General features: G+C 39.9%; 1 protein-coding gene across 2 annotated transcripts in view; it reads left to right on the top strand.

Annotated features, from left to right (window-relative positions):
• The window catches only part of gcn1 (GCN1 activator of EIF2AK4), a 102,843-nt gene that overhangs the window by 25,089 nt on the left and 56,017 nt on the right, over positions 1-21,737 (top strand). For both annotated transcript variants that reach the window (XR_006982528.2, XM_017468034.3), the window contains exons 20-28: positions 17,326-17,450; positions 17,595-17,773; positions 17,963-18,056; positions 18,151-18,264; positions 20,145-20,343; positions 20,521-20,670; positions 20,784-20,965; positions 21,286-21,366; positions 21,464-21,607. Coding sequence is in view for 1 of the 2 variants with exons in the window: in XM_017468034.3 (XP_017323523.1) it covers positions 17,326-17,450; positions 17,595-17,773; positions 17,963-18,056; positions 18,151-18,264; positions 20,145-20,343; positions 20,521-20,670; positions 20,784-20,965; positions 21,286-21,366; positions 21,464-21,607 (1,268 nt within the window). In the remaining variant the exon portion in view is untranslated. The remainder of the gene's footprint in view (positions 1-17,325; positions 17,451-17,594; positions 17,774-17,962; positions 18,057-18,150; positions 18,265-20,144; positions 20,344-20,520; positions 20,671-20,783; positions 20,966-21,285; positions 21,367-21,463; positions 21,608-21,737) is intronic.

The raw sequence follows: 21,737 nt of genomic DNA, 5'->3' as shown, positions 1-21,737 counted from the left end.
CAGTTTTGTGCAGTTCCTAAGGAACCACCACATTTTGATCAGGTCAGACAACACAACGGTGGTGGCATATGTAAATCGCCAGGGAAGCACACATTCTCCTCAGCTTCACAGTCTGGCACAAAAGCGGATTATGTGGGGCAGAAAGCATTTTCATTCGTTACGGGCAACACATGTCCCGGGAATGATGAATGTGGGGGCAGAGCTCCTGTCCTGGGGGAACCCTCTGTTCGGAGTGTACCCCGCATCATCAGGTAGTGAGCCAATTGCGGGAGAGGTTCGGCCGAGCTGCCGTAGATCTCTTCGCCTCGCACGAAAACACTCATTGCCCTCTATTCTTCTCTCTGTCGAGAGGTGATGAGTCTATCGGGGTGGATTCTCTGATGCACCTGTGGCCAAATGCACTATTGTACACCTTTCCTCCACTGAGTCTGATTGTACCGACACTAAAAAGAGTAAGGGAATGTGGTCACTCACTCATACTAATCGCCCCGAACTGGCCAGAGAAATTGTGTCTGACGGAGATAACTCTTTTTTCACCCGGCCCCAGACAAAGTGGCTCTTTGGACCTGGCCATGAGAGGCTGAACGTGAGTGTTATGGGTTTGCCTGTGAGGGTGATTGAGACTATTCAGAATGCAAGAATGGCTTCAATGCGCTCTGCATGTGATCATAAATGGAATGTGTTTGAGCGATGGTGCGCACACAGACACATCGTCCCTTTTCTGTTGCGGATGTGTTATGTTTTCTGCAGGAACTTTTGGATAAGGGCAAAGCCTTTTCGGCTCTTAAGGTTTATCTTGCAGCAATTTCTGCATGTCGTGTGGGGATTGACAGGAATACCATAGATCAACACCTGCACGTATGCAGGTTTATGAGAGGTGCGCAGCAGTTGCACAGGGTGTTAAAGCCACTGATTCGGCTGCGGGATCTGTCTATGGTCCTTAGAGGCTTTTGAGCCTATACATAGTATTGATTTAAAGCTATTGTCGCTAAAGGCTGCTTTGTTATTGGCTCTTTCAACCGTGAAGTGGGTTAGTGAACTTCGCTTTGTCGATTCATAACTCCTGTACGTGGTTCGCTATGGATTACTCGAGATTAACGCTCAAAACTAATCCAGTGTTTGTGCCTAAAGTGAGTGAATCAGCTCTCACATGTAAACAGATGGATTTACTGGCTTTCCATCCACAGCCTTTTTCCTCATCAGAGGATGCGTGTCTTCATTGCTTGTGCCCTGTCTGTGTGCTGCGTCACTATGTGGACAGAACAAAAGCACTAAGTAAGAGTAAACAATTATGTGTTTCATGGGCTGACCCTCATAAGGGTAAACCTATTTCACTGTCCCACTATTGGAAGCTATTATATTAGGTTATAATAGCACGGGACTTGTTCCTCTGGAAGGGCTGAGGACTCATTCTACAAGAGGTATGGCTACCTCATGGGCACTATTTAAGGGCGTTTCAGTTCAGGACATATGTGCGGAAGCAAGTTGGACTACGCTTCACACATTTGTCCGATTTTATAGACTGGATGTCACAGATCCATCACTGGCTCATTCCGTCCTAAGTGTGTAAAAAAACAAACAAACAAAAAAACACCTGTTCATGAGATGCTTTTTGTTCACATATATTCCTGTTCTATTCGGAGAAGAGTTATGAGTGTTGTGTTTGTTACATGCATCACTGGGTTGGTTGACATGCCTGCTTCGGACAGCATATCTGCAATATGAGAGTTGTTTATATCCCATAGTGAGATACCGAGCGAATGTTTGAAAGAGAACTTGTGTAACCCCGGTTCTCTGATGACATGAGTGAGGTATCTCATGACTGTTTCCTCCTTGCAGTGGCACGGAGAAGAGATATGCTGAGAATGAAGTGGGGACCGCTTGCTGCGATATTATATATATATATATATATATATATATATATATATATATATATATATATATATATATATACATACAATATAAGGTTTCTGTCTGTGCAAATATTTTTTTCTCAAATGCTTCTCCTGTAACATGTACTCTGATTTGCTCACATTATTAACCACACACGTGCGCGCATACGCGCACACTCACACACAAGTGCGCTTGCAAACACGTCTTTGTGCTGGCCATCTCTCTTGCTCACTCGCTACGGGACGCACTGAAAGCACAGACACACACAAATAAACTCGGCCTTATCCAGCACAGGTCAGAATCACACGTTAACCAGTGCCGCCAACTCTCCCGAGACAAATAAGCAACTGCAGCTTCAAAAACAAGCCCAATATAATTATTGCCTGTTATGGCCTCAATTTAAACAGACTCAATAAATGAGCCTGCAACATATTAAACTAAAACCACTCAGTTTGAAAACCAAAAACAGAATTTATTTAATGAAAAATCATCAAACGGCAACAAAGCTTATAGGAAGTAAAGGCGCTATCCACTCATCTCTGATCACCTGCTAGCAGAATATGATTGGAGAGATGGAAAAGGAGATTTCATTAGAACAGGGTTTGTACAAAGTGCTTGAATTGGGCTTTTTGAATTTTAAGTACTGGAAAACCTTGAAAATAGGCATTTTTATCTAGTGGTGCTTAAAAAGTGCTTGAATTATAAAAAGTCAATAAATACGAAATCGCCAAAAACTTTTGTGTTTATTTTCGATAGAACACGACTACAATGAATGCATGCTTTCACTCAAAATATGACTCCCCGCTGCAGCCGCTCTTTCTCCCGCTGTTCACTCACTTATTTTGACCGAGACGGCGCCGGTCCACTTTTTAGACCCCTTTAGCGACTTTTTTTGCGTTCTTTCAAAAAAGCATCTAGCAACAAATGTAGCGACTTTTGGGGCAAACCTTCGCAACTTTCCATATAAGAGAGTCGTCATTACTGCCCCGCAAGCACATGGTCTTGCTTTCCTGCCGCACGTACACCTCTCTCTGTATCTACTCTGGAGCAGCACAACTTTCTCACGGAGGGATCACAGCACACCCTTTGTCTCTAACTTATGTGGATAGTGATATTGTCAGACGATGTTGCGGTTATAAAATCAGGATTTTAGCAGTGCAGAGCAGCAGCTTGGAAATGACTTGGAAGTGACTGATGGTTAAAATGTAGTTTTAAAGGGGTCGTGTTTCTGTCACTATTTCATACTCATTCCATTGTCTGACAACAGAGACAAAAAAATATATAAATGAGAACAGCTTTATTGGGAATTCAGCTGTATTAAAATACAGAATTTGAGCACAGAGATTAGGAAAGAAGCAAACAGCTCACATACTTTTTTGTTTTAGGAATAAAAAAATAGAATGTTTTAATGACATCTCTTGTATAGTCCTTGGGGAAAAAAATAGTGCTTGAAAAGTCCTTGAAAGTCCTGGAATTTCATTAAGCTTCTACTATTAGTATATCTGAGTATGTTATGCTTGTTGTTTTCTTTTTTTTTTTTTCTTTTTTTTTTTTCCTTTTTGTACAACCTGTAATAATTGTGGGAAGGGAAAATACTCTATAGCACTGATGATATTGTGAGGCTATGAGCAGGCAATGTGAATACATTGGGGAAAATAGTGAACATAAATGTAAAAAACTAAATTCAAAAACAAAGATGTCAGATTTTCCTAACAAGCAACCATATTTTTTAAAACAAGCCCAAAAACTTCAACATTTGACCCGTGATTTTTTTCAAGCGTATTATAAGCAGACTTGGCAAACGTCTGGAGTTACCTGCTGATTCAGTCTACCTCCTCTCCATCCGCAGCTGGAGCTCGACCACGCCCCTGTGGCCAAAATTGCATATATATAGTCCAGAACATTATAGTGCGAAGAAATAAACACAGAAATGAGATGACCGGATTTTTTCCACTTTGTCCGATAAACTTTAGAATTCCTGGACACGTTGGCCGGTGCACGCACACATGGTCATGTGAAAATATAAGTACACCTCACGGAAATTTTTTATTTTTTATTATTATTATTTTTGGACATATTTGTACAAGCAAACATTTGATCCTCTTTGAAACAGTACCTATTAATAAAGGTGATGCACAAAATTAACAATTTGTGCTAATAATCACAATTTAAATAAAAATAAAACTGTCACATGGAAAGTAAGTACACACCTTCAAATCCATGAAATTAGAATCAGGTGTTTAGGTGAAGATTGGGTGCCAGTGATTAGAACCTGCTTAGGGAGTGCAGGTGGAACCTGTCTTATTTATACCTGTCTTATATCTAGTGTCTGGTGTTCCCTTTGTTATTGAGGTGTGTGGTGTTATGATGCCAAGAGCTAAAGAGTTCTGGAAGGCCTTCAGAAAAAAGGTTGTGGATGCCTATGAGTCTGGCAAGGGATTTTAATAGATCTCCAAATTATTTGAAATGCATCATTCCACTGTAAGGAAAATTTGCAAGCGGCGCAGATTTCAAACTCAGACCAAGAGCAGACCGTCTGATGCCAAAATAAGTCTCTAAGAACCCCAAAATTTAATTACAGGATCTGTCTTGCAACTGTTGGTGTCAAAGTGCATGCCTCTACAATCAGAAAGAGATTGCACCAATTTGACCTGCATGGGAAGCGTGCCATGAAAAAGCCTTTGTAAGACTACAGTTTGCCAATGAGCATATAGGCAAAGACCAGGCCTTTTGGAATAATGTGCTCTGGACAGACGAATCAAAGAAAGAGTTGTTTGGCCACAGTAACAGCAGACATGTTTGGAGCAGACCAAAGACAACTTTTAAGGAGAAGCACCTTGTACTAACTAGGAAGCACGGTGGTGGAAACGTTATGGTTTTGGGTTGCTCCACTGCCGCAGGGACTGGACAGCTTGCATTCATTGATTGAACTATGAATTTTGCATCATTTCAAAGACTGCTTGAAGATGATGTGAGGCCTTCTCTCTGAAAGTTGAAGTTGAACTAAATGTGGACCTTTCAACAGGATAATGATCCTAAACACACTAGCAAATCCACCAAGGAATGGCTCAAAAAGAAGAAATGGAGGTTTATGAAGTGGCCTAGTCAAAGCCTGGATTTGAATCCCATTGAAATGTTGTGGGGGGATTTTGAACGAGCAAAATATAGTTTTGTTTTATAAGCTTATTATTATTATTATTATTATTATTAAAACTTAAAACATGCTACAACATGCTAAGTCATGCTAGCAAAATGCTAATTCATGTGTTTTAAAACATGCTAATTCATGCTAGCAACATGCTAAATCATGCTAGTAACATGCTAAATCCTACTAGCAACATGCTAATTCATGTTAGCAGTGTGTTAAAACATGCTAATTCATGTTAGCAACGTACTGATTCATGTTAACAATGTGCTAATTCAGGCTAGCGATGTGCTTATTCATGCTAGCAAAATGCTAAATCAGGTTAGTAACATGCTAATTCATGTTAGCAGTGTGTTAAAACATGCGAAATCATGCTAGCAGCATGCTAATTCATGTTAGCAATATGCTGAAATGTTAACATGCTAACTCATTTTAGCAATGTGTTAAAACATGCTAATTCATTCTAGCAACATCCTAATCCATGGTAGCAACATGCTAATTAATGCTAGCACTGTGCTAAAACATTCTAGCAACATGCAAAATCGCGTTAGCAACATGCTAATTCATGTTAGCAGTGTGGCTAAACCATGCTTTCAACGTGCTAAGTCATGTTAGCAGTGTGTTAAAACATGTTAATTCACCCTAGCAACCGCCTAGAAACCATTCAGAACACTCTAGCAACCACCCAGAAAACCCTAGCAATCATTTAGAGCACCCTAGCAACTGTATATCATCTTCAATAAGCCATATTTCACCTTTATTGCAGTCATTTGCATCACTGTAGCGATTGCCCAGTGCCGAGTTTTACCACGGCAAGCACCAATCACATTTTCTTCAGGAAATGTATGTGTCTAGTTATTATTCTGAGACCCAAAAAATTTAATTGTTACTCCTTCCATCGCTTTCAAGCGACATGCACGAAACTCAGCACCAACCTTCAGCCTGTTCTGGTTCGAGTTGCTATGACTTTTCTAAGTGATCAGAATTCCCAGTAAAGAAGCTCAAAGTGACCAAAATTTCCACTGACTTGCATTGAACATTTCTCACTGTTATAACTCGTTGAGCTTTCAAGCTACTTCCACCAGGCCGATCACATGGGTCAGGCTCCATTTTTCCAAACTGATTGGACGCCCGGTATTCCCATTGCATATGATGAACATTCCCCAAAACTCCTATTCACTTACACTGAGGGAATGATCAGAGCCTGTCAAAACTCACACACATCTGAGTGCACACGGCCTGAAGCCTAAAACTATTTGAACGCTAACATGCTAGCAACATGCTCATTCATGCTAGCCGCATGCTAATTAATGCTAGCAATGTGCTGCAACATGCTAATGAATGGTAGCAGCATGCTAAATTATCCTAGCAACATGTTAATTCATGTTAGTAATGTGCCAAAACATGCTGGCAATATGCTAATTCATGTTAGCTGTGTGTTAAAACATGCTATTTCGTGGTAGCAACATTCTAATTCATGGCAGCAACATGTTAATTCATGCCAGCAGTATGCTAATCCTTGCTTGCAAAGTGCTAATTCATGCCAGAAGTGTGCTAAACATTGCTAGCAATATGCTAATCCATGCTTGCAACATATTAATTCATGCTAGCTGTGTGCTAAAACATGGTAGCATCATGCTATTTGATGTTAGCAGTGTGTTAAAACATGCTAATTCACCCTAGCAACCGCCCATAACACCCTAGCAACTGCCTAGCAACCCCCTAGCAACTGCCTAGCAACCACCCAGAACACCCTAGCAACCGCATAGTAACTGCCTAGCAATCACCCAGAATACCGTAACAACCGCATGGGAACCACTTAGAACAGAGGTTCTCAACCTTTTGAAACTAAAGCCCACCAAACCTCACCTACCTTGTGGCTCCCCCCCATCCCCCCAGTATTGGAGGAGACCAGGTATAATGATTATCTATTCTATATAATATTCTATTTATAACCTACCTATAATCTGTTTTGATAGATAGATTTTTTTGCTTTTGTGTTTTTGTATTTTATTAAGGGTAAAATAATTTTTATGACTTTTATAAAACTATATAATGGACAGGTATGGAACATGAATGATCAAAAATGTTTCTGAACACTACAACTACTTTGAACAAGAGAACTAGGTTGTAATAACGTGTACTATTTCACATGTAAAACATGTTGCAGCTACGTTCGTCTTGCATTCTAAAAACATTCACATACGAATTATGCAAATTGGGACGAAGGATGTGTCTCATTATCTATGACACTGTTAAATCTCTGGCTCTCAGCCTCTCACTGAACAGAGCAGACGCAGAGAGAGGTGGGAGTGCAGTGGGAAAGCGAGGTCCTGCTTGCAGGACAGTACTGGCGACATTTGGAAAGTTGCTAGATTTGTTGTTAGGCACTTTATTACAAAAAAAAGTTGCTAAAGGGGTCTGAAAAGACGCTAAGTTGGCAACACAGGTCTGCAGTGACAGCTAGATAAAAGGCAGGCTAAGCTCCACCTCTCCACAGCAAAAAGAAAATACAGAGGGAGAGAGAACATGGGGTTTCCATTTATGCACATTCTATTTGAAAAGCAATAAAAATGCACAGAGTACCTAAATGATTCCCTGTCTGTTTTTTTTCCTGAAAACAATTTGCACCCCCCCATGTTGAGAACCACTGACTTAGGACATTCTAGCAACCCCATAACACCCTGTCAAATGCCTAGAAATGCCCCTGCAGCCAGACAGAATGCCCTACCAACCATATAGCAATCTTATCTTTCTGCGAGACAAAATCTTCAGACTTTGAGCTTTTAACATGTCATAAAAGTTTACATTTAACAAGTCATAAAAGTTATTTTACTCTTAATAAAATACAAAAACACTACTTCAAACTTAATACTGCTTTAAAATCTATCTATAATTGTTTCTTGTCTGTCTATCTAATCAACTCTATAACTATTGGCACTTATGTATCTTTCTGACTTGCTTTCTCAAGCTAAAATAAAAGTTTGTCATGACAAACTTTACCTATCTAATTTTCCTTGTGCTTTTGTTCAAGTATATCAACTTTATTAATAGGCAGTGTTTCAAAGATGATCAAATGCTCGCTTGCCCATATATGACAGAAAGCCAACGGTTTCCGTGTGTGTGTGTGTGTATATATACATACATACATACATATAAAGTGGCGGTCTGAAGTTTACATACACATCATGAACATGAATGTCATGTCAATATTGGGCTTTCAATAATTTCTTTGAACTGTTCTTTTTCTGTGGTAGAATGATTGTATAACATACATCTTTAATAAAAAACAAACAAGAATTTGGTTCACAAGTTTTAATTTGTGGATTTCTGTAGTCAACACAAGGTCAAAAATATACATACAGCACAGCTAATATTTAATTGAATAGCAAGTTTCATCTCAAGCAGACGCTTTTGGTAGCCATCCACCAGCTTCTGGAAGAATTCTGGTTGGATATTTGATAGGGATGCACCGAATGTTCGGCAACCGAAATTATTCGGCCGAAAGTAGCAAAAAAAGCACTTTCAGTGTTCGTAATAAGTGAAAAGGCCGAATAAATTTGAGTGAACAATAACGTGTTTGATGACGCGACAAAATAGCCTAGCAACCAGAGTCAGACACGCGAATGTCACGACCTCGATGAGGGGGCGCACGCATGCATAAGCTACGTGCTCTTCGGATGTTTACTGTGGACATGTGTGTTTGTTTTGTTTCTGTTCCGGAGCATGTTTCTGTCACGTCGCGAGACGTAAGGGAGTAGAGTACAGAAGCAGGTAAAGACGTATTTATTTAAGGGCAGGCAGACAAAACGTAATCCAAAAAACTTAGTCAAGACAGGCAAAGGGTTATCGGCCGATAGGCAAACAGGTATAAACGGGGCAAAGCAGGAATCATAGTCGCGGTCACAGAAAACAGGGTCGAAACACAAAACAAGAAACATGAACTAGTACTATGGACTGGGAGCGGAAAAACCAGCGGGGACTAAATGAACTAATCTATAGTTTAAACTAACTAAATCTGTCAAGGAACATAACATTAACAACGTATCTAACTATACTATATCTACTATAATACTCCGCGAGGTGTACAGGGATGTGAGCGGTATATATCCCCAATATAATCAGCCGTATAGAACCGAATAGAACCATTTTTTGCACTCTTGTTAATGCATTTTTTAATGCACGTTTTTGTTGTAGGCTACAGAGTGTTACATTCTTTCAGCAGTCAGTTATAGGCCTAACATCGGCTATTCAAGGGGGGCTCAAAGACGACCACATAAAAATATTTTTATTTTAGTAATTTATTTATTTAAAGTTATATTGTGTCTTGTTGGTAGCCTATGCTTGCTGGAATGAAAAAAAAAATGTTCAGTGTTAAATAAATATTTTGAAATTGTAGTTTTTGTAATATATTTTTTTCTTTGAAAAGCAAGACAAAATAGTAAAAAGCACATTTTGACTAATTTATGCAATGGTGAAAAAAATGGCAAAATGGAAAAACCGTGAAAAAACGTGTTCAGTATTTGGCCTTCAGCCAAGTTTTTCATTATATTCCGCTTCGGCCAAGAATTTTCATTTCGGTGCAACCATAAAATTTGACCACTCTTCTTGGCAGAATTGGTAAAGTTCAATAATAGATTATGCTGAATAATTCTAAGGTACTCCTTCTTGATTATTCCATCCACTTTGTGCAATGCACCAGTTCCACTGGCGTCAAAACAGCCCCAGAGCGTAATGCTACCACCACCATGCTTAACAGTTTGTACAGTGTTCTTTACTCCTCCAAACATACCTTTGGTCATTGTGGCCAAACAACTCAATCTTTGTCTCATCTGACTCTAAAAATTTCCTCCAGAAAGCTTTTTCTTTGTTCATATGATCAGCTGCAAACGTTAGACTGACTTGAAGGTGTCGATTTTAGAGCAGGGGCTTCTTTCTTGGACGGTAGCCTTTCAATCCATGGCGATGTAAAACTCGCTTGACTGCAGACAATGACACGTTAGCAGCTTCCAGTTCATGGCAGGCCTGTGCCTTGGTGGTTCCTGGGTTTTTCCTGCCCATTTCCTCTCAGCTGAGGATGACCGTTTGGGTCTTCTTCCAGACCTTGGTAACGTGGCTACACTTCCCAATAACTTGTACTTATGTACAATTGTTTGAACTGATGAGCTTGGAATCTGCAATTGTTTAGAAATGTCTCCAAGAGACATTCCTGACTTGTGTAAATCCACTATCCTCTTTTTAAGATCTGCACTGTGCTCCTTGGACTTTCCTATAGTACTATGTGTTGGTCAATCCAATGAGTGCTGTCAAACAAACCCTTTTTATGTTGGCACAGAGAAACTGCCAGCTGTAGTCAATCATGATCACTAACAGGAAATTAAGAAGCCTTGGTCTTGGCAAATTAAAGGGCATTTTGGAACTTTCAGCACCAATGAATTAATAATCTAAGTGTTTGTATGTATATTTTTGGACTCTGTATGTATAGTTTTGGTCCTGTGTTGATTACAGAAAACCCCAAATGAATTAAAACTTGTGAACCAAGTTCCAGGTTTTTTTTTAAATTTTTTTATTAAAGATGTATGTTGTACAGTTCTGCCCAGGGAAAAAGTTCAAAGAAATTATTGAAAGCGCAATATTGCCATGACATGAGTATACGAACTTCAGATCCTAACTGTGTGTGTAGGTGTGTGTGTGTATATGTGTGTATATGCGAAGAAAACAATTTCACTGTGCCCTACTGTATATGTGACCAATAAAGACTCATTATCATTATATATATATATATATATATATATATATATATATATATATATATATATATATATATATATATATATGTATATGTATGTATGTATGTATGTATGTATGTGTGTGTGTATATATATATATATATATATATATATATATATACATACACAGTGAGGGAAAAAAGTATTTGATCCCCTGCTGATTTTGTACGTTTGCCCACTGACAAAGAAATGATCAGTCTATAATTTTAATGGTAGTTGTATTTGAACAGTGAGAGACAGAATAACAACAAAAAAATCCAGAAAAACGCATGTCAAAAATTTTATAAATTAATTTGCATTTTAATGAGGGAAATAAGTATTTGACCCCTCTGCAAAACATGACTTAGTACTTGGTTTAAAAACCCTTGTTGGCAATCACAGAGGTCAGACGTTTCTTGTAGTTGGCCACCAGGTTTGCACACATCTCAGGAGCGATTTTGTCCCACTCCTCTTTGCAGATCTTCTCCAAATCATTAAGGTTTCGAGGCTGACGTTTGGCAACTCGAACCTTCAGCTCTCTCCACAGATTTTCTATGGGATTAAGGTCTGGAGACTGGCTAGGTCACTCCAGGACCTTAATGTGCTTCTTCTTGAGCCACTCCTTTGTTGCCTTGGCCGTGTGTTTTGGGTCATTGTCATGCTGGAATACCCATCCACGACCCATTTTCAATGCCCTGGCTGAGGGAAGGAGGTTTTCACCCAAGATTTGACGGTACATGGCCCCGTCCATCGTCCCTTTGATGCGGTGAAGTTGTCCTGTCCCCTTAGCAGAAAAAAACCCCCAAAGCATAATGTTTCCACCTCCATGTTTGACGGTGAGGATGGTGTTCTTGGGGTCATAGGCAGCATTCCTCCTCCTCCAAACACGGCGAGTTGAGTTGATGCCAAAGAGCTCCATTTTGGTCTCATCTGATCTCAACACTTTCACCCAGTTGTCCTCTGAATCATTCAGATGTTCATTGGCAAACTTCAGACGGGCATGTATATGTGCTTTCTTGAGCAGCGGACCTTGCGCGCGCTGCAGAATTTCAGTCCTTCACGGCGTAGTGTGTTACCAATTGTTTTCTTGGTGACTATGGTCCCAGCTGCCTTGAGATCATTGACAAGATCCTCCCGTGTAGTTCTGGGCTGATTCCTCACTGTTCTCATGATCAATGCAACTCCACGAGGTGAGATCTTGCATGGAGCCCCAGGCCGAGGGAGATCGACAGTTCTTTTGTGCTTCTTCCATTTGCGAATAATCGCACCAACTGTTGTCCCCTTCTCACCAAGCTGCTTGGCAATGGTCTTGTAGCCCATTCCAGACTTGTGTAGGTCTACAATCTTGTCCCTGACATCCTTGGAGAGCTCTTTGGTCTTGGCCATGGTGGAGAGTTTGGAATCTGATTGATTGATTGCTTCTGTGGACAGGTGTCTTTTATACAGGTAACAAACTGATATTAGGAGCACTCCCTTTAAGAGTGTGCTCCTAATCTCAGCTCGTTACCTGTATAAAAGACACCTGGGAGCCAGAAATCTTTCTGATTGAGAGGGGGTCAAATACTTTTTTTCCCTCATTAAAATGCAAATTAATTTATAAAATTTTTGACATGCGTTTTTCTGGATTTTTTTGTTGTTATTCTGTCTCTCACTGTTCAAATACAACTACCATTAAAATTATAGACTGATCATTTCTTTGTCAGTGGGCAAACGTACAAAATCAGCAAGGGATCAAATACTTTTTTCCCTCACTATATATATGCGTGTGTATGTGTGTGTGTGTGTATATATATATATATATATATATATATATATATATATATATATATATATATATATATATATATATATATATATATATATATATGTGTGTGTGTGTATATATATATGTGTGTATGTGTATATATGTGCATATATATATATATATATATATATATATATATATATATATATATATATAAAATGTATGTATATATAAATATATACATACAGTATCTCACAAAAGTGAGTACAGCCCTCACATTTTTGTAAATATTTGATTGTATCTTCTCATGTGACAACACTGAAGAAATGACACTTTGCTACAATGTAAAGTAGTGAGTGTACAGCTTGAGTAACAGTGTAAACAGTGTAAAACAGTGCTGTCCCCTCAAAATAACTCAACACACAGCCATTGATGTCTAAACTGCTGGCAACAAGAGTACACCCCTAAGTGAAAATGTCCAAATTGGGCACAATTAGCCATTTTCCCTCGCCGGTGTCATATGACTTGTTAGTGTTACAAGGTCTCAGGTGTGCATGAGGAGCAGGTGTGTTAAATTTGGTGTCATCGCCATCACACTCCCTCATACTGGTCACTGGAAGTTCAACATGGCACCTCATGGCAAAGAACTCTCTGAGGATCTGAAAAATATAATTGTTGCTCTACATAAAGATGGCCTAGGCTATAAGAAGATTGCCAAGACTCTGACACTGAGCTGCAGCACGGTGGCCAAGACCATACAGCAGTTTAACAGGACAGGTTCCACTCAGAACAGGCCTCGCCATGGTCGACCAAAGAAGTTGAGTGGTCACGTGCTCAGTGTCATATCCAGAGGTTGTCTTAGGGAAATAGACGTATGAGTGCTGCCAGCATTGCTGCAGAGGTTGAAGGGGTGGGGGGTCAGCCTGTCAGTGCTCAGACCATACGCCACACACTGCATCAAATTGGTCTGCATGGCTGTCATCCCAGAAGGAAGCCTCTTCTAAAGATGATGCACAAGAAAGCCTACAAACTGTTTGCTGAAGACAAGCAGACAAAGGACATGGATGACTGGAACCATGTCCTGTGGTCTGATGAGACCAAGATAAACTTATTTGGTTTAGATGGTGTCAAGTGTGTGTGGCGGCAAACAGGTGAGGAGTACAAAGACAAGTGTGTCTTGCCTACAGTCAAGCATGGTGGTGGGAGTGTCATGGTCTGGGGCTGCATGAGTGCTGCCGGCACTGGGGAGCTACAGTTCATTGAAGGAACCATGAATGCCAACATGTACTGTGACATACTGAAGCAGATTATGATCCCCACCCTTCGAAGACTGGGCCGCAGGGCGGTATTCCAGCATGATAACGTCTTTTGCCTTGCTAAAGAAGCCAAGGGTGAAGCTTATGGACTGGCCAAACATGTCTCCAGACCTAAACCCTATTGAGCATCTGTGGGGCATCCTCAAATGAAGGTGGAGGAGCACAAGGTCTCTAACATCCACCAGCTCCGTGATGTCGTCATGGAGGAGTGGAAGAGGACTCCACTGGCAACCTGTGAAGCTCTGGTGAACTCCATGCCCACGAGGGTTAAGGCAGTGCTGGAAAATAATGGTGGCCACACAAAATATTGACATTTTGGGCCCAATTTGGACATTTTCACTTAGGGGTGTACTCACTTTTGTTGCCAGTGGTTTAGACATTAATGGCTGTATGTTGAGTTATTTTGAGGGGACAGCAAATTTACACTGTTACACAAGCTATACACTCACTACTTTACATTGTAGCAAAGTGTCATTTCTTCAGTGTTGTCACATGAAAAGATATAATTAAATATTTACAAAAATGTGAGGGGTGTACTCGCTTTTGTGAGAGACTGTATATGTGTATGTATGTATGTATGTATGTATGTATGTATAATGAGATGCACTGATACTTAATTTCTCAGCCGATACAGATAACCGATTATTCAGAATGATATCGGCAGATACTGATAGTTCTGCTTTTTATGCCTTCTTATAAAATTCAAATAAAAACTTTATTCTCTCCATTTCAACAAGTTGTTTCACAGTAACTGGACTCATAAACAGAAAACACATTACTCTAATTAACATGAATACATTAACTAAATTCTGAAGATTAAAGTAAAATTTATATATTAACTTGGCCATTGATGAAAGGATGGTAGCCACAAAGTCTCGTATTGGCCTGAAACAATACATGAAGGAAAAACCCACAAAGTGGGGTTTCAAATTGTTTGTCCTGGCCGATTCGAGGCTGCACCTCAAATTTCAGCATCTACCAGTGAAGAGGTCAGTCCCATTCTGGAAAGGGCCTGAGCTACAATGCTGTTATGGACCTGTTGACATCCTCCTCACGTGGCACAGGGTACCATATATATACGTAGACAATTTTTACACTAGTACCACTCTCTTTCAGGATTTTCACAGGAATCAGTATGGGGCTTGTGGTACCATCCAGGAAAACAGAATTGGTTTTCCAAAGACACAAATCTATGTTCTTCCTAAGAAATTCACCAGGGGGGACATTAGATGGTACAGAAAAGGCCCACACCTGTATGTCAAGTGGATGGACGCACACGAGGTCACGGTCTGTTCAGCAGTCCACAAGGCATATAGTGGAGACACAGATCAGCGTTGGGTCAAGAAACCAGATGGCACTTGGTCTTCACAAGCCATCCCTGTTCCTAAAGCAGTGAAGGCATACAATAAGTACATGGGGGGAGTTGACCTCTCGGATGCTCTCATTAAACACTGTGTCAAATAAGACAATGAAGTGGTGCAGGAAACGGTTTCTGCATTTTATTGATATAGCTGTGGTTAATAGTTATATTATTCATAAAGAGCAAACGCAAGATTGACAGCAGAAACCTCTCACGCAGAAGAAATTCAGAGAGGTCCTGTGCCAGCAGCTTGTTGATTTTGGGAGTGCTGAAGCCACAAGTTCGGACGGAGCCCCTGAGCCAGTGGAGGCTGCAGCTGTTGGTAAAGTGTTGCAGGTGGCAGAGAGCAGGCCATGCTACCCAGTAACCATCGTGGACGCCTTTGCCTCTGCTAAGAAAGATAAAGCTTCAGCTGGGAGGAGACACTGTGTACTCTGCCTTCAAAGGAAGAAGTACGGCAAAACAATTTATAAGTGCTAGTCTTGTGATGTCCCTCTCTACATTATACCGGACCGTCTTTGTTTCACTGAGTGGAACGATCTCAAGGACAGCCAAACTCTGTGAGCTCAACTGTTCAGAGCGATTTTCAAACAGTCTTTACTTGTTCAAATGTTTTGTACTTCTATTCATTTTCTCCGTTTCTAGTTCAAATTTTAAATTTTTCTGCTTTTTTACATATATATATTTTTTTTGCCTCCTAACATATATGCGACTAGAATATTATGTGACAGTGCTGGCTAATGGGGCTCTGGTGCTATTTTTAATAAACATTGTATTTTATGAGTATGTTTCAGACTTTTTTGTGTGTGTGAAATTACACATTGTGTAACAGACTTCATGCTACTGCCATTTGTTTTCATATTTTCATATTGGAGATGAACTACCATTTGGAGTGGTTATGTTGCACCTTTTTTTTTTTTTTTTTTAGAAATGTTTGCTCTTTCTCTGCAATTTTTAAAGGCTTTGTGCCATTTTTATAAGCTTTGTACCATTTAGAGAGGTTTTGGGCCATTTGGAGACGTTTGGTGCCATTTGGAGAGGTTATTTTGTGCATTTTTAAAAAAGAATGTTTGCTATTTATAGAGGTCTGCAATTTATAAAGGCTTTGTGCCATTTTTATAAGCTTCGTGCCATTTAGAGAGGTTTTATGTCATTTGGAGACGTTTTAGAAGACCTCTGTAGAGACGGGATAACCTATTGAAAGGACAAACATTTCAGAAATAATCCATCAGTAAATTTGTTCAAGTGGTTTGACGGAAGCCACTCCTGAGTAAAAGGCATATGGAAAGCACTTCAAGGACTTTCAGGGCATGAGGAAAAGATTTTTTGGTGTGGTCTGGCAAAAATTGAACTCTGTATATGTGCTATGTCTGGCAAAAACCAGCCATTGTTTATCAAGCAGCTGATACCATCCCTACAGTGAAGCAGGATCACTGCAGCATAATTCTATAGGGGTATTTCTCAGCAGCAGGGATGGGGAGAATTAAGGAAAAGATGAATGCAGCCAAATAAAGAGCGGTCCTTGAAGATCACCTGCTTCAGGTGCACTTGACATCAAACTGGTTCATCTTTGAGCATGACAACAAACTGAAGCATACAGCCAAGGCAACACTCGAGTGGCTTCGGGATAAGTCTCTGAATGTCCTTGAGTGCCAGTCCAGACTTGAAACACATAGAACATCTGTAGAGAGACCTGAAGATGCCAGTTCAGACACTCTCTGTCCAATCTGATTGAGTTTGAATGGATCTGCCAGGGAGAAACTTCCCAAATCCAGGTGTGCAAAGCTTGTAGAGCCTTGCCCAAGAAGATTTGAAAATAAAGTGTCTGAATACTTATTTAAATGAGAGAATCAATGTTTGATTTTTACTATTGGTGCAAAAATATCTTCTTTTTTTGTGTTGTGTTATGTGTACTTGATAAAAAAGTCAATTTAATCCATTTTAAATTAAAACTATAACACAGAAAAGTATACAAAATGTGAAGGGGTCTGAATACTTTTCGAATCCACTGTATATACTCCTATTAATCTGTTTGTTAATTTATTGGTCTATAAATCCTGTCTACATTGTAATAGTACAATATCTTTTCTTTTACAAAGCGGCTGCCAAATCAGAATTGTGGCCTTTGCTGTTGTCCAGCATGAAGATGGATGCTGCTGTTTTTATTGACCAACATTTGCAGACAATCCTCCCTCTGCTGCTGGAGGGAAATACTGACAACCAGGTGTGACTGCCATTTTATTTATATTATCTCACAAAAAACAGCAAATGTTTTGCTGTTGCTTGTCAATGATATATTGATATATCTGTGGGGAAAATAAAGAAAATGCCTAATTAAGTCTCTCACTCTCTCTGTGTGTGTTTCTAGGCTGTAAGAAATGCCATTGGGGAGTTGTCAGTCCTTTCTCCTGGGAAACTGCTCCCTTGTATAATGGACCGTGTGATCCAGAGGCTGTCCAATCCAGCACTGAAGCAGGTGACACGTCGGGAATATGCCATTATGAAGACACCGGAGGGAGAGCTGTACGACAAGAGCATCATCATGAGGTATGATATGGGAAACTCTTAAGCGCAGAGCAGAGATCGGTGTGGTTATCATTTTCTGTATGTTATTTGATTTCATTATTTACTATTTATACCTTTGCTGCTTATAATGTCAGCTCAAAATTTGTCCCTTGTGTTTGGTACAGTATTAATTTTTATATTAAGCCTACACTTCCTATTATGCTCCTTCAGTGCCCAGCAAGAGAGCACTAAAAAGGGCAACATGAAAAGAGAGAATAAGGCATACTCCTTTAAAGAACAGATAATTGAACTTGAGTTACAGGAGGTAAGATATTTTGGACTTAATATCAATAACTTCCTAGCTTTTTTCTTCTTCTCTTTTCTTCATTAACTTTTACTTATTCTTACTTTGTTTTCAGGAAATCAAAAAGAAGAAAGGAATTAAAGATGAGGTACAGCTAACCAGCAAACAAAGGGAGATGATGCAGAACCAGCTGGAGAAGGAGTCCTCTATCCGGAAGAAACTGCAAGGGGTGATAACAATTAGGACCGGGCAACATTGCATTTCATAATAAACGTTTGTCAGATATCATGGGAATTATTAACACTTTCATTTCTAATTGTGGAATGAGACCTTCGAGTATATTTTTTAATTAATTGTAGGATTTTATAAATCCTTTACTGAAGTTTTGCAGGCTGTAGTAAGGCGAAACCTAAATATCATGCCATATATAGTATCACACAGAAATGTCTGTGATATCATGGTATGATATTTTTCGATATTGCCCAATTCTTCATCCCACAGTCAGAATGTCTTTAGTATAACTAGTACTTTTGGATGATTTGTTTTTGGACCCCTGAGGCATACCAGTGTAGTGAATAACTGACGAAAACACACACAAGCATTCCAAATTCCATATCTCAAAATGTATGGGTTTTAAGCACTGTCACAATCAATACCAGATGCCATGGCTGCAACGATCTTAAATGACACATTTTGATAAAATACTAACACTAAAGGCAGCTTTAAATTATCATCTCCATTTACTCACTTAATCTCAAGTTTCCAGGAATAAGAATGAATCAAATCCAAGATCATAATCTCCTTCGGCGTTACCTAGCCAGCTGTTTTTCAGGACAGATATTTATGGCTAATATACAGTTTTTTCCATTCATCATGGGGAATTCTTCTACAAGATTTTCTAAAGAATATCACTGCATGTTTCAAAATATATCCAAGTGTTACTTTCGGTGCATACTACACTCACTCTCCACTTTATAAAGAGCACACGTGCACCTGTTCAGTTATCCCAATCAACGAATTATGTGGCAAGAGCACAATGCATATAATCATGCAGATACAGGTCAAAAGCTTTAGTTAATGTTCACATCAAACATTAGAATGGGGAAAATATGATCTTTGGGACTTTAACCATGGCATGGGGAATTTCTCACACAGCAGCCTCACACAGAATGGTGCGAAAAATAAAAAAAACATCCAGTGTGCAGAGGGCCTGAAGGCCGAATCACCTTCAGCTGAAACACATCAGAGAAGAATGACCAGATTGGTCTGAGCTGACAGGAACTCTACAGTAACTCAAATTAGCACTCTTTACAACTGGGGTGAGCAGAGAAGCATCTCATATTGCACAACACATCAAACCTTGAGGTGAAAGGGTTACAACAGCAGAGGATCACATCAGGTTCCACTCCTGTCAGCTGACAACTAGAATCTGAGGCTATCATGGGCACAGACTTACCAAAATAGACAGTTGAAGACTGGAAAACGACCAGGTTTAAGTGAGTCTGTGCTCGCTGTAGCCTCAGATTCCTGTTCTTGGCTGACAGGAGTGGATGCAGTCTTCTGCTGTTGTAGCCCACCTCATGGTTCAATGTTTTGTGCATGCTTTTCGCTCACCATGGTTTTAAGAGTGATTATATGAGTTACTATATCCTTCCTGGCAGCTCAAACCAATCTGGCCATGTTCCTCGGACCTATCTTATCAACAAGGCATTTCCACCCACAAAACTGTGACTCATTCAATGTTTTTTGCATCATTCTGTGTAAACTATAGAGTGTGTTGTGTGTGGAAATCCCAGGAGATCAGCAGTTTATGAAATAATCAAACCAGCCCTTCTGGTACCAACATCCATGTCACAATCAAAGTCACGGAGATCACACTTTTTCTTCATTCAGATGTTTGATGTGAGCATTGACTGAAGCTCTTGACCTGTATGTGCATTTGCAGATGTTATTTTTGTTTTTGTTATATGCATTGTGCTGCTGCCACATGATTGGCTGATTAGATGAACTGCATGAATGTGCAAGTGCACAGGTGTTCCTAGTAAAGTGGATGGTGAGTGTAGATTATGCTTTCTCTAAGTTAGTTTCTGAGCTCATTTCTCTCTTCAGTTGGATATGGAGTTGCAATGCACAGTGGGGCTTTTGGAGGCCATTATGGCTCGTCACCCTCCTCAGATTTCTCACCACATTCCTGGAGTCCTTCATGTGCTCCTGCCCCTACTACACTCACCATTAGCTGCTCCCCATGTGCACCAAACCTTCCTCGATATTGGCACATGCGTCCTGCAAAAGCAGCTGCACTTCCTGGGTAAGAGCTCCCATAATAGTTTTGTTGTAGTTTATTAGCATTGCATAGCTTATTTTTGTTGGTCAAGTGGTAACTTTTAATCTAAGTTTTAAACTTCTACATTCAGTCTTCTAAGTTACATTGTTTGTGAAGTTGTGTGTTCCTGCTGGTAGTCTTGCTGTTTTTGTGACTGTCTAGCTCTTCTTGTGGGTCATGTGACCTTGCGTCTGTTGAAGCCGGAATGTGAGCTGGACCCAGCTTGGTCTCAGGAGGACCTGAACACAGCTACACATCGGACCATCCAACTGCTGCACACACACACAGTGCCACATAGAGAGGGCAAGACTGGTGAGACCACACACTCTAACTAGGAAAGAGTGTTTCATTTCATTCATGAAATAATCTACAACAATATAAGTGCTATGTATTCTTACATTTGTTTATTTTTATTTTTTTTGCAGATGCCCGGCCTCTGTCTGCACCGGGTTTCTCTTTCTGTTTCCCACTGCTACAGGCCATCCTCAGCAGAAATAGTGGCACATCTGAGGAGGTGGAGCTCATGCTGACACATGTACTACAGATCATTCACACACACTCTCAGTTGCGCTCCAGCAGTGATGCCACTGATGAACTCATCGATGAGGTAGACACACTAGCAAGAGTAGGCAGATAATGGTTGATGTTTTTTTTTAAAGGTGTGACAGTACAGTACTTTTTAAATAATGAAAAATGAATGAATAACATATCTCTGCACTGTTTTGACAAACTTTTTGATTATTCTTCTTTGAGGCTTCTCTAGCAAAATAATATAACACTTGTCCATTATTGCAGAGCTACATAATTTACTGTCATTTTTTTCGGAATTTTGACATTATGCAGCTATCATGGTGTATTTTCTTCTGTTCTGCTTCTACTGTTTATGTTGATTGTAGATGTAATTATGAATGTTTGCCTGGTTTTCAGAATGGTCCAGAGCTCCTCCCCCGTGTGAACATGTTATTGCTGCTCACCAAAGTGATTGGTACCTCCACACCACAACTGCAGGTATAAAGTGGTGTTGGTGACATATGGATATATTTGTTTTTATGTAAATCCTCGGTCTGGTGTGTTAATGTATGTGTTTATATGAACATGTTTATAGGTGCTGGCTTCAGGCTGCCTCACAGCTCTTTGTTTGAGTGCTGGAGGGCAGGACAGCTGTGCATTGGCTGAACAAGCTGAGATTGATGTGCTTCTAGAAGCCCTGCTCTCTCCCTGTTTTTCTGTTAGAGATGCAGCCCTCAGGGTGTGTTTACTCTTATTATTTTCTTATATCATTTCTCTGCTCTGGAAGTAAATACCTGCACCTAAACTCTGTAAAATAAATATTATTACAGGAATTCAGTATGTTAACATTGTTTAGTAGAGAAATTGAG

The sequence above is a fragment of the Ictalurus punctatus genome, chromosome 5 (genome assembly GCF_001660625.3).
Source record: "Ictalurus punctatus breed USDA103 chromosome 5, Coco_2.0, whole genome shotgun sequence".
Lineage (NCBI taxonomy): Eukaryota > Metazoa > Chordata > Actinopteri > Siluriformes > Ictaluridae > Ictalurus > Ictalurus punctatus.
Note: the sequence above shows the minus strand (reverse complement) of the source record. Positions and strands in the feature narration are given on the sequence as shown.